The 14,915-nt window shown below is 41.4% G+C and overlaps 4 protein-coding genes across 4 annotated transcripts; all 4 read left to right on the forward strand.

Moving 5' to 3' along the window:
* Window positions 1-10: 10 nt before the first annotated feature.
* polr2i (RNA polymerase II subunit I) lies at window positions 11-4,021 on the forward strand. The gene is made up of 6 exons (XM_062552243.1): window positions 11-180; window positions 641-695; window positions 1,265-1,338; window positions 1,543-1,617; window positions 1,927-1,978; window positions 3,511-4,021. Exons 1-6 carry the CDS (start codon window positions 119-121, stop codon window positions 3,571-3,573), a joined length of 381 nt encoding a protein of 126 aa, XP_062408227.1. The 5' UTR covers window positions 11-118; the 3' UTR covers window positions 3,574-4,021.
* A 178-nt stretch (window positions 4,022-4,199) lies between these two features.
* pglyrp5 (peptidoglycan recognition protein 5) lies at window positions 4,200-5,831 on the forward strand. The gene is made up of 4 exons (XM_062552244.1): window positions 4,200-4,422; window positions 4,519-4,714; window positions 4,827-4,945; window positions 5,316-5,831. Exons 1-4 carry the CDS (start codon window positions 4,368-4,370, stop codon window positions 5,492-5,494), a joined length of 549 nt encoding a protein of 182 aa, XP_062408228.1. The 5' UTR covers window positions 4,200-4,367; the 3' UTR covers window positions 5,495-5,831.
* Window positions 5,832-6,600: 769 nt separating this feature from the next.
* Window positions 6,601-7,872, forward strand: foxg1c (forkhead box G1c). The gene has a single exon (XM_062553154.1). The coding sequence runs from the start codon at window positions 6,601-6,603 to the stop codon at window positions 7,849-7,851; it is 1,251 nt and encodes a 416-aa protein (XP_062409138.1). The 3' UTR covers window positions 7,852-7,872.
* Window positions 7,873-12,351: 4,479 nt separating this feature from the next.
* Window positions 12,352-14,270, forward strand: snrpd2 (small nuclear ribonucleoprotein D2 polypeptide). Its single transcript, XM_062552373.1, has 3 exons — window positions 12,352-12,502; window positions 13,008-13,187; window positions 13,887-14,270. Coding segments are annotated over exons 1-3 (357 nt in total). The 5' UTR covers window positions 12,352-12,500; the 3' UTR covers window positions 14,062-14,270.
* The last annotated feature ends 645 nt before the right edge of the window (window positions 14,271-14,915 follow it).

The following is a 14,915-nucleotide window of genomic DNA, read 5'->3' on the forward strand; positions in this document are numbered from 1 at the left end:
TAGTATCTATGGTTGCATCTAAAGTAGGCAAGGCGGCTGTTGGACTTTAGTGTTTATGTTTCAGTAAAATAACTCAATAAATCGAATAGTACTGACGTTATCTGGGTAGCTGTCTGAAATGGATCTAGAAGGTGGCACGTATGAACCGGGATTTGTCGGTATTCGTTTCTGTCAAGAATGGTAAGGATAGCTGCTACACAAGCATCTGCGTTATAAGCTGCTACTGGCCTTGCCTTCTAGTTACCTAGTCTAAGGACTTCTATTTGTGTATTCCAGTCGTTCAGCAATGTTTCAATCTAGGTAAAGGGGGGACGGTATAACGGTGGCCCGTAAATGCATGTTTAAATTGTAGTTCTACGGTTGATGGCTTTGTCTTTTAATGTGTTTTTGCAAAGTGGAAGCCACACGGCAGAAAGTAACTTCAGACGATGCCATGAAATGGTTGGCTGAGGAGACAAGATAGATAGATAGATACTTTATTGATCCCCAAGGGGAAATTCAAGGACAGGATGTAGGCTAGTGTTGCTACTGTAGCCTACCCTCGAAATGAACTCTAGCTCGGAGCTGTATTTCCTAAGCATTTTAGCTTCAAGCTGATCCTGTGACCCTGTGTTTTTGTTGTTGTTTGTTTGTTTTACAGCAATAACATGTTGTATCCAAAAGAGGACAAGGAGAATCGCATCCTATTATATGCAGTAAGTCACCTGCTTTGTTGTGACTGATTCGAAGACTTTACTCTACCACAGCTGTTTTGGGGTTAGGCACCAGCCTATTATATCAATGTGCAGCCTCCTCAATATAAAATACCTGACTTTTGTTTATCTTGTTTAACTTGAAACGTTTCTATGCATTTGGCAAACCATTCATCATTTAAGAAAGAAAACAAAATAGTTTAGATGCTGAATTAAAGACATGTCTGCATGTAATATTAACACACAGCTTACACACACAAAAACACTTTTGTGAATTGAATGTTCGATAGTCAACAAGGTATTGAGAACTTGTGTATAGTCATCATGCTGGTAACAGCATGCCAAGTCCTGTACATTATGTGCATGTGTGTGTAGTCCGTTCATCTTTCCAGTGTCTGTGTTAAGATCTGATCTGTCTCGAGTGAATCCTGGGTGTTGAGTGATATATTTTGTGTTCTGTGCAGCAGGACATGTGTGTTGAGGGTTTTATATGATAACTAGGGTGAGGTCCCTGACTGTGATACCTGAGTGTTATGTGCACTGAAAATGTCTTCTGTCGTTCATGTCCTCAGTGCAGGAACTGTGATTACCAGCAGGAGGCAGACAATAGCTGCATTTACGTCAACAAGATCACCCACGAGGTTGAGTAAGTGTGAGCTCATGTAGTCAGTGATGCCAGAGTTTAGTTAGTCTCTGGGAGCAATAACAGTGTTTTCATTTGGCCATAAAAGTAATTAAATCCCCCACTTGCCCTTACAGTGTCACTGTGGCCTTTAACAATGTTGTAAAGGCAAGCAGACTTAAACTAGAATCTAAGGGATTTAATATATTTATTGTGTCTACATTTCAGTGAGTTGACGCAGATCATTGCAGATGTATCCCAGGATCCAACATTACCCCGGACAGAGGATCACCCATGTCCCAAGTGAGTGACCATCTCCTCTTTAAAAGGATACGCTTGTCTGCCACCATCACTGTCTTTCCATTGACGTGCTCTTACGGACCCTTTCTAGTACCCAGTTCAAAGGGTTATTCTGCAGACAAATGTTGCACACTTTTAGATCTAGGTGCATTTAACTAAACGCTGTAGCAGGTCAGCATTTGGAATTTCCACAGTTGATGGTGGTGGTTTTCTGCTTTTGCTATTTTAGGCAGGTCTGAATTTCCTCCTAGACACGTGAGATGCTCTCATGCAGAACTGGGCTTGTGTTTAATAATTTCCTTGTGTTTTCAGATGTGGCCACAAGGAGGCAGTGTTCTTCCAGTCACACAGCATGAAGGCAGAGGTAAAGATCACTGTAACCTCCTCCATATCTCCTCCTCAATTCTCTGGAGAAAACAGATGAGACATATGCATATATTTGGTGATATAGGTAGATTTTAAGTAAAAGTAAACTGATATTAAAAGGACTGAGTGATGAGTATCATATTGGAAAGTTAATAAGTATAGGGTTAAGAGTGGATTAAATGAGGAACATACAACGACTATAGGTAAGGGATTTCCCACAGTGACTAATCAACAACCAAAAGCCGCAAACACAAAAAAAAATCACTAACAACGCAGCTTTCATGAGCAACAAGTATGCTTTACAAGTGCTTATGCATCGTTGGTGCGGGCTCTAAGCAAATTTACTAGCCCAGTTACCCAGAGAAAGAACCAAAGCAGGAACAAGCAACACCACCATCAGAGCAGATTTTATGAGCATTTTGCTGTGGTTTTCAAGCAGACACCATTTTTCTTGGGTGTCTTGTTGAATTAGACCCTGAACACCCCCAGAAGGTGTCCAGTGTCCTGGATCCATCCTTGCTCCACTTCCATGATGGGTTTCCTTGCTCCTAAGAAGCCATTGCATAACTTTGGTTGAAATAGGCATTGCATGATTCTAGGATTCTAGTCATTCCTCTTCGTTGCTGTGACCGTTTATGGCCCGATCAGCCAAACAACAACCATAACCAAACTCTGCGGGCACCAACAGCCACTACTCTACTTTCTTCCTCTTCATTGCTGCGGCCGTTTATAATTCAATCAGCAACATAACCAGACAATATGTAAGCCATTGATGCAGGCACCAACACATAGTACTGACCACTCCAGTCTAGAAACACTACAACAATATTTCAAATGTTATTCACATAATGTTCTTTTTCCTTTTTCTGACTTTGAATGCATAAAATGTATAGCCTGGCTAGCGCCTACCACTTCTCAAATGAGACGTTGTCTGGCAACCAGACGTTCATTTTCTCGTATTTGAAAAAATGCCCAGATCCGTTCATTGGGTGCCACGGATGTCTATCAAATGCGTCTGTGCATAGCTCATCATGGTCTTGCTTTCTCCCCTGTTCTGTGATTGGTCGCCAACATCAGGCGAAAATTTGGGTGTTAGTTTCCAGACTGCCTTAGCAGCATGAATGAAATCACCGCGCAAGGCAGGATGGGAACACCCAGTCTATAAAATGTATACAAAATAGCTTAATGTGTGAAATCACGTTTTGGAAATTGTGAGGTCACCTATTTTATCATTAGACTATTAATTAATTTCTAGAAAGAAATATATTTGATTTTTCAACAGTATAACATGCAACACAAATATTATGTCTGCGCTGTTTTCCATTAACCATTTTCCCAATGGATTGCATTTTCAGGGGCTTTGTATAATCATACATGTTAACAACAACACAGACTGGCCTATCAGCTGGTTATTAATGCTAAAAAGGATGATCTAGGCATGACGGTGTGTCACAGCCCCCATGAATTCATTTCTGGGTGTATAGTGTCTTGGACATGTCCAGAATGTAACATGGTAAATCTTTATCCCAGGATGCCATGCGGCTGTACTACGTGTGCACGGCCCCCCACTGTGGACATCGCTGGACAGAATGAAAAAGGGAAGAGGAAGTTCCACTGCTACTGCCACACTGGGCATTTCGATTGCTCGTCCTGCTGACATTAGTGACCTAACAGGACTTTTGTCACGCCATTCAAAAATAGTGTGAGAACTGTTGTAAGAACTGTTGCGCCTGAATCAGGTGTTTGTGCAGAACTGTTGATTCCAGCTTGTATCAGGGTGGATTTTCTTTTATTTACTATCGCTGGAAAATTCTCTAATGTCAGCAGCAGCCCAGGCTTTCTCCATATTTGTTGTAGGTATTTTTAGCCTTATTGTTTTTTTTACAAACAGAAATTAAATCCAACTGGGAAAAAAATGTGTTTTGCTCTCATTTTTTTGATCACTTTGAATATGCAAATGTTATGAATATGTTGATTAGTTTGTGTTGATGATGTGCTTTATGCTTAGGGTATTATGTTTCTCCCCAACAATATTGATATGAATAGTCACAACAAAAAAAAAAAAAATAAAATAAAAAAAATTACTTCCGTGTTTGTGTATGGTAGTACCGTGCGAAATTGTCCTTTGTATTCTGCTGCTTTATCCTACAGTCAACAGGCACGTGTTCAACAAGTTCCACTTTTCTTGTGCAACGCAGTTTTCCGCCCGCGCGATCACTGGTATGGTGTGACATGGGAAAGTACGCGGAGAGATAGTCCGTATCTGAGCATTGAAAAAGCCCTTCTTCCGTAACCCCGTGGCTTGTAGTGCGCAGTGACGAGGTGGTGGCTTATTTACCTAACTATTAAACCACATTTGAAGAGACGATATTGCATGTAGCCTGAACATGGCCAAAGAAGATACAAGACGATCTGGATACTCTCCGATTGGAAGGCAAGCAGGTAAGAGTATAGCTAGATCTAAGTGTTCCTTGGTCATGCAGTCGCAGGTAAACTCATACAGAGCACGTAAACAGAATTGCATTTTCCTTACCGCAGTAAATATAACCTCTCGACCTGACTGGGGAGCTATGGACCCCCGGAGTCAAAAGGAAATGAGGGAACCCGCCAAGAGGGTAGTCATCCACCACACGACAATCGGGAATTGTGCTACTGCACAGGATTGTATGGCACAAGTAATCCATATACAGAGGATGCACATGAGGGATAGAGACTTTGATGACATCGGTTACAGGTTAGTCGTACAGTAGTTACCAGCTATTTTCCTCAAGCAAATCGCTGTATTTTGCTTTAATTGTAACGAAATGTCTTACTAAAAGTTGCTTTGGTTAAACTTGTTTTTGCAGCTTCTTAGTCGGGCAAAATGGGATGTTATATGAGGGACGCGGATGGGGCATCGTGGGAGCGCACAGCAAAGGACATAACCTGGACTCTGTTGGCATCGCCTTCATGGGCAATTTTAACGGTAAGAAAAAATAAATGAAAATTATTCCGATTTTATATTGTATCCAATAGTAAAGAATATTATAGAAACACCCAAAATTGCGACGTCCCCAAGAGGACATTTAATATTGCCTACATGATGGGTTAAACGCAAATATTGACCAGGCTGTATTTAACCCCTTCCTAGAGTATGGCGTTAATAAGTTAATAATTAAATTTGAATTACATTATTACAACAACAACAAAGCAACTCATTTCTCACCATGTAGTCAAAATCCATGATAGAGAGAATTCCAACCCTCAAACCCAACCCAAAGACCGCCGTTGCAATTATTTATTTTGCAATTGGGCTCTCCTAATCATGACAATATACGTTTGTTCTCTCTTTTCAGATGATGTTCCTACTTCTGCAGCTTTGTCATCCGTCAAACGCCTTCTACAGGATGGGGTGTTACAGGGCTTCTTGGTCTCCAATTACACCATTTTGGGACACAGGGACTTGGCGAGTACCGAGTGCCCCGGAAATAAACTTTATTCTGAGATACAACGCCTCAGGTGTGATAGGGAATAGGCCTGCTGACATTCTGTATTTATTTTTTTTTTATCTATTTTTCATATTTTATCTATTTGATCTATATTATATTTTATATAATTATCTAAGACCAGTATACTGACATATTTTATTTACGCGTTGCTGACACATGTTTTGTTCTAAAAAAAAAAAACTCCAACCTCTAAATTGTGCGACTTGTGTGTGTGATGGAGGCGGGGGTTATAATGTGTAGGCTATTTATGTCCAAACGTATTATTTATGGTCGAAACATTAGCTAAATGTTTACGTTTTGAGATTTTTATTTTAAAATGTATTTTTAATGTGGAATTTTCATTAATAAAGGTAAATAATTAGACTGAAGTGAATCTGAAACCTGTTTGTTTCCATGTGTCATTAATGAAGGATGATATCGTGGTTGTGCACAATATTCTTTTCGCTCAACCAAGGAAACACTATTAGTAAAACTTGTAATCACTGATCAATTATGTGAAATGTGTACCCCTTCGTTATATTTCCACACGACAAGCCGTGCGTAAATATACATTCCCAGCAAGTAACCACGTGGAGCACAGTACCTTCTGTTTTATAGGGAAAGGGTAAAAGTTTAACATTGCGCTTTGTGCGTAAAACGTCGCCCTGTCCGTCGAATTCAGTCAAAAAAGTGCATGTCTCCAACCAGGCATATATAAGTTTGGATCAAGTCAGCTTAGCACATGGCATTGGTTTGTTTACCTACTCACCTTCTCGTCTGTGTACTTTGGTGTACTACTTTGCACCTTCACACACATCTCTGCCCGTTCATCTTCGACGGGCACTTCGCCAAACTGTTGTGTAAACAGAAGGGAAGGGCAGAGCCAGGGAGGCGGTCCCTTGGGCAAAGCGCAGGTGAGCTAGAGTTTCACGCTCCTCGGAAGTGTTATAATTGGGCCCCGGAGTTCATTGATCTGTCACAGAGATTGACAGCGCTGTACCATCATCTACTGTCATTGGACGAGTCTTCGCGCTTATGAGGAGTTTCGGTCGTTCTGAACTTTACGCACGGACGCGTGACACTCTCCAGCAACATCCTCCCGGACCCCTCCACAAAACGACTTCCACCAGTGTGCAAGTGAGTGATGCTGACCATGAACGAGCTGAAAACGCCGGTAAAACTCCTCCACAAGTCGTCTTTCAGCATCAGCAGTCTGTTATTTCAACGCGAGATGCTGATGAATGAGCGCGGTCCCCTCATGGATACGTCGCGCTCTAGAGATATCAAGACTCTGTCCCGAGAACAGTTTTTCACGGATCAAAAACCCCGATGTGCACTTATTCGAGATGGGAAATATACTTTCAAGGATGACAAGAAAAACTGTAAGGCACGCTGCAGCTCAGTGCGTGACGATAAATTGTTACCCAGTGATAAGAGGAAAAAGGGGTTGAATAAATCGGTTGACAGAGTTGAGGTAAAAACAGAAAGAGAAGGAGACAGAGGAAAGAATGGTAAACCTGAGAAACCCCCTTTCAGCTATAATGCTTTGATCATGATGGCTATTCGGCAAAGCCCGGGAAGACGGCTTACACTCAACGGCATTTATGAATTTATCATGGACAATTTCCCGTACTACAGGGACAATAGGCAAGGTTGGCAAAACTCCATTCGGCACAACCTGAGCCTAAACAAGTGCTTCGTAAAAGTGCCGCGCCACTATGATGACCCGGGAAAAGGCAACTACTGGATGCTGGACCCATCCAGTGAGGACGTATTCATCGGTGGCACGACGGGGAAGCTCCGACGGCGCTCAACGGCAGCGGCCAAAGCCAAACTGGCCATGAAGAGAGGACCTCGAATGGCGTCCGCCTCTGCTGCAGGTCTGGCATTCACGGGATCCTTTTACTGGCCAGTGCCTCCTCTCCTGGCCCTACAACACTCTACACACTCACACCCGTGTTCGACGTCTTTTCTAGGGTCTTCTCAGAGCAATTACGCAACCTCGTTGCTCTCTCACAGCTCGCACTTAACTTCGGCTGTGCCCCCCAGTTCAGACAGACAGCTGCCCGCCAACCAAGAGAACACTTGCTTTGGAATAGGGGGAGAACAACACCGACATCAGATGACTGCAACTACTTCCTTTGCGTCTTCTTCCTTGCCTTGTTCGTTGCCTCTGCCATGCTCTTTTAACCTGCTCTCTGGTCAAACCAGTTACTTTTATTCACATCAGGTTCCAAACCTGGCCGATTTTACGTCTTGGTCTCAAGATGACCACTCACAACCTAAACCATCACCAGTCGGGCCTTTTCTGTCTGGAAGGAATTCCTCTGATTATATAAGTGGCTTTTGCTCAGAGCTTCCCAACTATTTTTCTCCTTTCAGCTCCTCTCTCAACATGCAGTAAAATGCACCTAATACACTTTATAATCCAACATGGTCATTTTACTGTACTGGAGAAGTCACAATACCAAAGAAAGTTAACTTTGTGTTTTAAAAAATGGAACTGAAATAGTTAATGTACAGTATTATCATCTAAGCACAATTAATTATTTAACATGATGCTATGAGTAAGGCATTTTACTCTCATTCAGTGAGAAAATCAATGTCTGTGTGTGTGTGTGTGTGTGTGTGTGTGTGTGTGTGTGTGTGTGTGTGTGTGTGTGTGTGTGTGTGTGTGTGTGTGTGTGTGTGTGTGTGTGTGTGTGTGTGTGTGTGTGTGTGTGTGTGTGTATGCGCGTTCCACAAATTTACAGGAGATGGAGAGGTTTGCATGCACCATAATCTTAGCCTATTCTTGCTTGTTAATGGAGAGCCTGTGTCAACATCTTTGATTATGTTCATGGACTGTGTAAAAATGGAAATGGAAATACTATGAGAAACATATTTCAGATACCCAATTGGTAATTAAAGCATAAATGATGCAGTAATGCCAACATGTACAGTGATCTGCACATAATGTTGACTTGGGCATTGACTAAATAAGTGTTGAGTTACCCAATGAATCTCATTCAGATTCTCCCTGTTCAACTGATTGTGGAGTAGTATGCAAAAAAATGTTATAATGTGGCACCACAATAAAGTGCTCTGGAAAAACATGGAGGTTATTGTGCTGAACCTGGCTTATGTTCCAGTAGCATTAATGAAATGCAAAACATGCCAACGGTAACATTAATTTAACCAAAGCGAATGTTAAATAACTTAAAAATGTATGTTATTTTAGAGGTTCATATTGCAACAGACAATGGCCGGGTTTCCCAAAATCGTTAAGAAGCTCTTAAGTCCTAAGAACTTCTTAGGAGCGTTCTTAGAACATTCTTACAACGCTCCTAAGAAGTTCTTAGCACTTAAGAGCTTCTTAACAATTTTGGGAAACCCGGCCAATGAATGCCAAAATTATACAAACAAATTATGAAACAAATTTTCAACAAAATATTCTCAGTGTCTTTGTATGTTTTCATGACTCGGCAACAGCACACATTACATTTTTCAATGAAAACGTTGCTGAAAACTACATCAGGAAGGATCTGATTCTGTTTATTTCTGATGTAGTGTATTATTTTTCACTTTGCTTATTTTCTCCTCATAAAGAATTAATTATGACAATTGATAAATAAAACAATTTCAAGACACATTTCTGTAGGAAATCTATAGGGTGTTTTTAAATGTTAGTGACATGTTTTGAGTTGAAATTAGATAACATAATTTCCCTGACATGTCTATCCATTTTTGACGTGATAAATATTAGAGATGATGAAGAGATATCTGATATGACGAGTCCAGACTCAAAAGAGTCCACAGGGCATGCAGCTGGTGGTGCTCTCTCTCCTCCTCCTCTCTTTTTCTCTCTCTGTCTCCTCCTCTCTTTCTCTCTCTCTCACTCCCTCTTTCTCTCTTACAGCCCTGCATACAGAATCACACTTAATTTTCTATTTTATATTCCCACCAATTGCTCTTACATGAACAATTATAGGTTAATGTGGTGTACGAAGCAATTAATTGTCCCCAGCCATGACACTGATATGTCATATCTGTGACCGTCTCCAGAGTACAATCATGGAAGTGATGCAGTAGAGAATACTCCAGTGGGATCAGATAGAAAGGCCGATTTTCACCACCAGATCCCCAAATGGAAGCTCTATTACCAAGTAAATGATACCTGCCAAATTATCGTACAACTAAAAGAAGTGATGGCAATGGACATTAAAGATCTCTCTATTTCTACAGCATGAGTTCGATTTATTCATCTGTTTATTGTAAGTAGGACAAACAGTGTGTATGTGACACCTCGGCACGTTATCGTATTCAATGTTTTCTTAGGCTCAATCTCGCTCTTCAGTGAACATGAGCTCTCAGAAATGCATTTTTAAAGAAGCTCTAAAACACCCATAACCACTCTTCTCTAACTGGTTTCACTTGCATCAGCTATCACTTACACAATTCAACCACACAAACACCATTCGGCCAAAGTAATAACAAACAATTGTCCACCATTTCCATTTTGGAATCTGGATATTTGAAGTAAACAGTCAATAAAAGTTTTCCTATGGAGGGGCTGAACCAAGACTATGCAAAAGCTGGTATGTGTCTGTTGGTGAGTGATCTCATTGATCTGCCTATACTGTTACAGTCACACATGACATCACTGCTTACTGAACTTTCCCTCACCTTCTGCTGGGCTCTTGTAAGACATCAACACCAAGAAGAAAGAACACAGATGTGCAAGTGTCTCTTTGAGGCCATTGGAACAGGATTCTGGAGCCGTGCCTCACTGAAACAAAAGATTGCTCTATTAGGGCATAATCTTGTCTTTTGCAGAATGTGGTCAGAACACGCGTTCAAGCATCAAGTATACAATGCTTCTGGTAAACTGCAGGGTGTCCGTACAACAAAACTTTTATGACTTCTGTCCTAAGCACTTGGATTACACTTATTAGTCAGTGCACGAGATAAGAGGCCTGGAAAAGTGAGGCAGAGTTAAAAACTCATTCTGCCCTGCAGCAGCGGTATATGATACGTTTTTCTGTTAATTTCTGCAATAAATAATATCCCGTCTCTCAGACGGTCTCTGGCAGATAATGCGAATAACCCACACCTCTGTCACTCACCCCCTAGACTTTATTACCCAAGGAAGAAAGATAAATCAAAGCATATTGACTGCAAAGTTTAACATGTGCCGCTTCTCAGAGGTCCTGAGGCTGACAGTTGTGCTCCAAGGCCCTGTGGCCAGACCACACACACACACACACACACACGCACATGCCTAGCTGCAAGGTATTGGTGCTTAACAAGCTCATACTGCCTATAGTGGTTACAATCATGCTCAGCTTTCCTTGTCTATTTTCCATCCCTGGGGGAATGTTCATAGGCATTCAAAAGGGCAGCGTCTATAAAAAAAAAAACGAGTCGTTTGAAAGGGGTCCAAGTTGTGCTGTATCACTGGTCTAATCCAGAGAGGAGGAGGAGGAGGGGATCTTTCATTTCAGTCTGACAGTCCTCCTCGGCTTTGTAAAGTCATTCCAAAATTCGTGTTCCCCTCCCGAGCCAGCGCACGGTGGGCGCGATTATCCTCGGCAGAAACCGCCACCCTGTGAAATCACACGGGTGAGGCGGCACTCTCTCGGGCGCCTGCCTGGCGCTCGCCAGTAAGCCAATCCCTGGAGTCTTAAACAGCGCACAGATACACATCTTTGTCTCTCTGACACACACGCTTTACCCCTCACTTGTCTGACCGCCTCTCCCATTCCCCAACACACCGAATGCAGAACAAAGGGCTACCTGTTTAGGCTTAGGCTCGGGCCTTCTCTTTACCCTAATGTGTCAGTATCCACTACTCTGGAAGGAAGTGTGGAAACCATCTTGCATGTTACTGAAGTCATTGTGCTCTCTGTACTTTAATCAAATGTCTTGGGACCAGTGGGGTATGGTTATATGAGATATAGGTTAGAATCAGGGTTTGGTTGCAGAGAGATTAATTGCATTATTGAGAATACTTTTTAATTAACTAATTTTGGGAGTTGTCTACTTGGGCAGGACTCGCCATATGCCTGATATTTGTGACTCCCTTCTAAAATAAAATATCTCTCTTCTGATTTCTTTTTTTCCCCCGAGTAACCAGACCAGTGGAAAAGATATCAGCAGGACTGTCAAACTGCAGCCAGTTAGTGTGGCTCCATACTTCTCCATGCTTCTCATTCTCCAAATCATAATGTGACAGTAGAATGAGATCATGTATGATGTCAGCACAGCCATTCATGTAATGATGTGGTGGGACAGCACAACAACTCAACAAAATGGGCTCTAGATTCATTAATGGGCAAAGTAGGCCTACTAATCTTATGGATAATTTAACAACCACAGCAAAATCAGTTTGATTAGGCTATTCAACACCATGGAAACAAACATGAGGACCTCACATGGACTAAAGAAATACAAACAAAGACTACTTCCTTCGTCGGTTGCAGAAATTCAAGGTGGCAACATATATCTCAAAGGCCTTAGTCTTCAGCAAAGGAGTGTGTTCTTAGGTATCATCAAGCGTCATCACCTGGAAATTATAGTCTGGGATTGCTTTGCCCTGCAGAGAATGGGACAGCCTGATATACGCCCCATCAGGGTGCCTCTTCCTGCCCTGCAGGGCATCGACATAAGCGCCAGAAACATGTAAAAAAATGGAAGAGTTTTCATGCGGACATAGGCTAATATAGCCTAATAGTACCAACAATATTCAGCAATTTATATGATTTTGGAATAAGGCTATTTATTCTTATTTTGATATGAAAACATGTCCCCTCTGTGGTCCTTAGCTGGTTCAGGAAATTGGCACGCATTCATATAATTCAATAGGGTTTTTTTTTTCTTCTTCTTCTTTCTTCAAGTTGGTGGCAACCCGGAAAGATTTGTTTGGCGCAAATGTTAACCCGGAAGTGTTCTTTACTACACGGTGCTCTGTGCGTTGAATGAACGTGAAGGTGTGCTATCGACAGAAATTCAGAAGTCGTTAAACGGAACGTGAAGTTGTGTTAATTTTCCGTCTCTGAAGACAGTAACAGCAAAATGTAAGTTGTATTCGTGGCTTTGTTCAACAGCTATTGGCTATGTAGCAGTAGTGAAAATGAAACTTGTAATATACTGACTGGCGAGTGCAGCTAAGTTAGCATTTAGCAAGCTAATGATTATCACTATTCTACCAGTCCCATTTATTAGGCTATGCCTAAAAGATATCCGAAACAGTGGATTTCAAAACAGAATCCTATAATGTGTCTCTTCCGTCCAGTGTGTACAGAGGTTGATACTGTACTTGCTTCGCGATGGTACTCATGAATTCACAATGCTCTTTGTTATTGCTAATTGTTTTATCAAACAGCTTGATTGCCTGCTAGCCGGCGTTGCTGGATATTTTTTCAGCAAGTTACTTTCCCATCAGTGTTACTCTGTAATTAGTCAAACATTCCATATGGTACTGAGACAAAAGTAACAATATAATGTCCAGGCCATAACCGCTTTAACTCTCTGACGTTACTTTAACCGCCTGGTCACTATGTCGCATGTTATATGGCACAGGAGTCTTTTGAACAAGCCGAAGTCGGAGATGACTCCAGAGGAGCTCCAGAAACGCGAGGAGGAGGAATTCAACACCGGACCCCTATCTGTGCTTACACAGTCAGTGAAGAACAACACTCAAGTCCTCATAAATTGCAGAAACAACAAGAAGCTTCTTGGACGAGTAAAGGCTTTTGACAGGTATGATTATTCCTAAAATTAAACAATCTCAGTTTTAGGCATAAATCCTTGTGAAATACAGTTGTTGAAGTGCAATATGCTTTTGTAGATGTAAATACATGTTACAGGCTAGTGTTTTACTATGGATATTGTTTAGTTTTTCACATTTGTAGAGCATGATGTTTTCCACTTGAATTGATGTAGCCTATTATTAACATAATTTACTAAAGACAAATACTTGAAAATTAGTAAAGTGTTGTTTCAGTTTTCATTTATTTTTATGATATCTAAAGTAAATAATAGAATTTAGCGTATTAAATATCCCTCAGAACTTGGATAAGATGATACATAGTTTACAAGGACACAATCTGATCAAAATTGGGAAAATGGCTCAATCAGAATAAAAATTACACATAAACCCCTTGATCAGAGTAAAGCGGCAGACTCCAATATCATTTCAACTGGAATGACAGGGGTGATGTGTTCCGTTCTTATTCCAATCAAACAGCCATGTATTCGGTCAATCAGGTCATCTGCTGTAACCTCTCCAGTGAAAGCACTGTAGCTTCTGATCAAAGATAAAATGTAGCCCATGTAAACAAATGGGGCAACGATTTTTTTTCATTCAAAATAGTCAAATCGGAATGACAAAAAAAAACTGTCTGTAAACATGGCTTATGGTTCACAAAAACAATACCCAGTGATTTCATTTTTGGACAGGCATTGTAACATGGTCCTGGAGAATGTGAAGGAGATGTGGACAGAGGTGCCTAAGAGTGGAAAGGGCAAGAAGAAGTCAAAGCCGGTCAATAAGGATCGCTACATCTCCAAAATGTTCCTGAGAGGTGATTCTGTCATCGTCGTGCTGAGGAACCCACTCATCACGGGCAAATAGACTGTCAGAGTAACATGCCAGTTTGGCCAAACAAATGCAAGTTTTGGTGTGGACAACTGGTCCAACCAACCAGTCTCGAGAATCATTGTGTCTTTTGACTGATTTGATTGATGGGGTGAATTTCAGGATTTTTGTTTTTGTTCGTATTGCTTTTCCTTTGAAGCAACTTTAGTTTACTACTTTTATAAAATAAACATTGTGACTATAAACGTGGCTGCATTTTTTCCCCAAAATTGCTTATGTTTTTCTTCTCCTAGTATCTCCTTAAAAAGGAGTTGAGCAGAACCATGTTCGCTTGTAATTTTTACGGGTACCCTTTCACTCCCTCCCTCCCTCCCTCCTTGCCTGCCTAAGTTCTACAGGCTGTTTCCCTTGGCGTAGGCTAGGGTGTCAGTGTTGATTTCAGCCGGCGGTGCTCAATCTGTGACAAACTGCCGTTTAAAGAGGCCTGCATTATTGATGAGACCAGATGTGCTGACTGTCACTTCACACCCTCTGTTCTCCTCTACATAAACACACACACACACACACACACACACACATACACTATATTGCCAAAAGTATTGGATCACCTGGCTTGACTCGCATATGAACTTCAGTGACATCCCATTCTTGATCCATAGGTTTTAATATGAGGTCGGTCCACTCTTTGCCGCTCTAACAGCTTCAACTCTTCAGGGAAGGCTTTCTATAAGGTTTAGGAGTGTGTTCATGGGAATTTTCGACCATGCTTCCAAAAGCGCATTTGTGAAGTCACACACTGATGTTGGACGAGGAGACGGTCTCTCAGTTTCCGCCCAAAGGTGTTCGGTTGGGTTGAGGTATCCCGATATCAGTGTGTGACCTTACAAATG

This window comes from Sardina pilchardus, chromosome 13 (assembly GCF_963854185.1).
Source record: "Sardina pilchardus chromosome 13, fSarPil1.1, whole genome shotgun sequence".
In the NCBI taxonomy this organism is placed as follows: Eukaryota; Metazoa; Chordata; class Actinopteri; order Clupeiformes; family Clupeidae; genus Sardina; species Sardina pilchardus.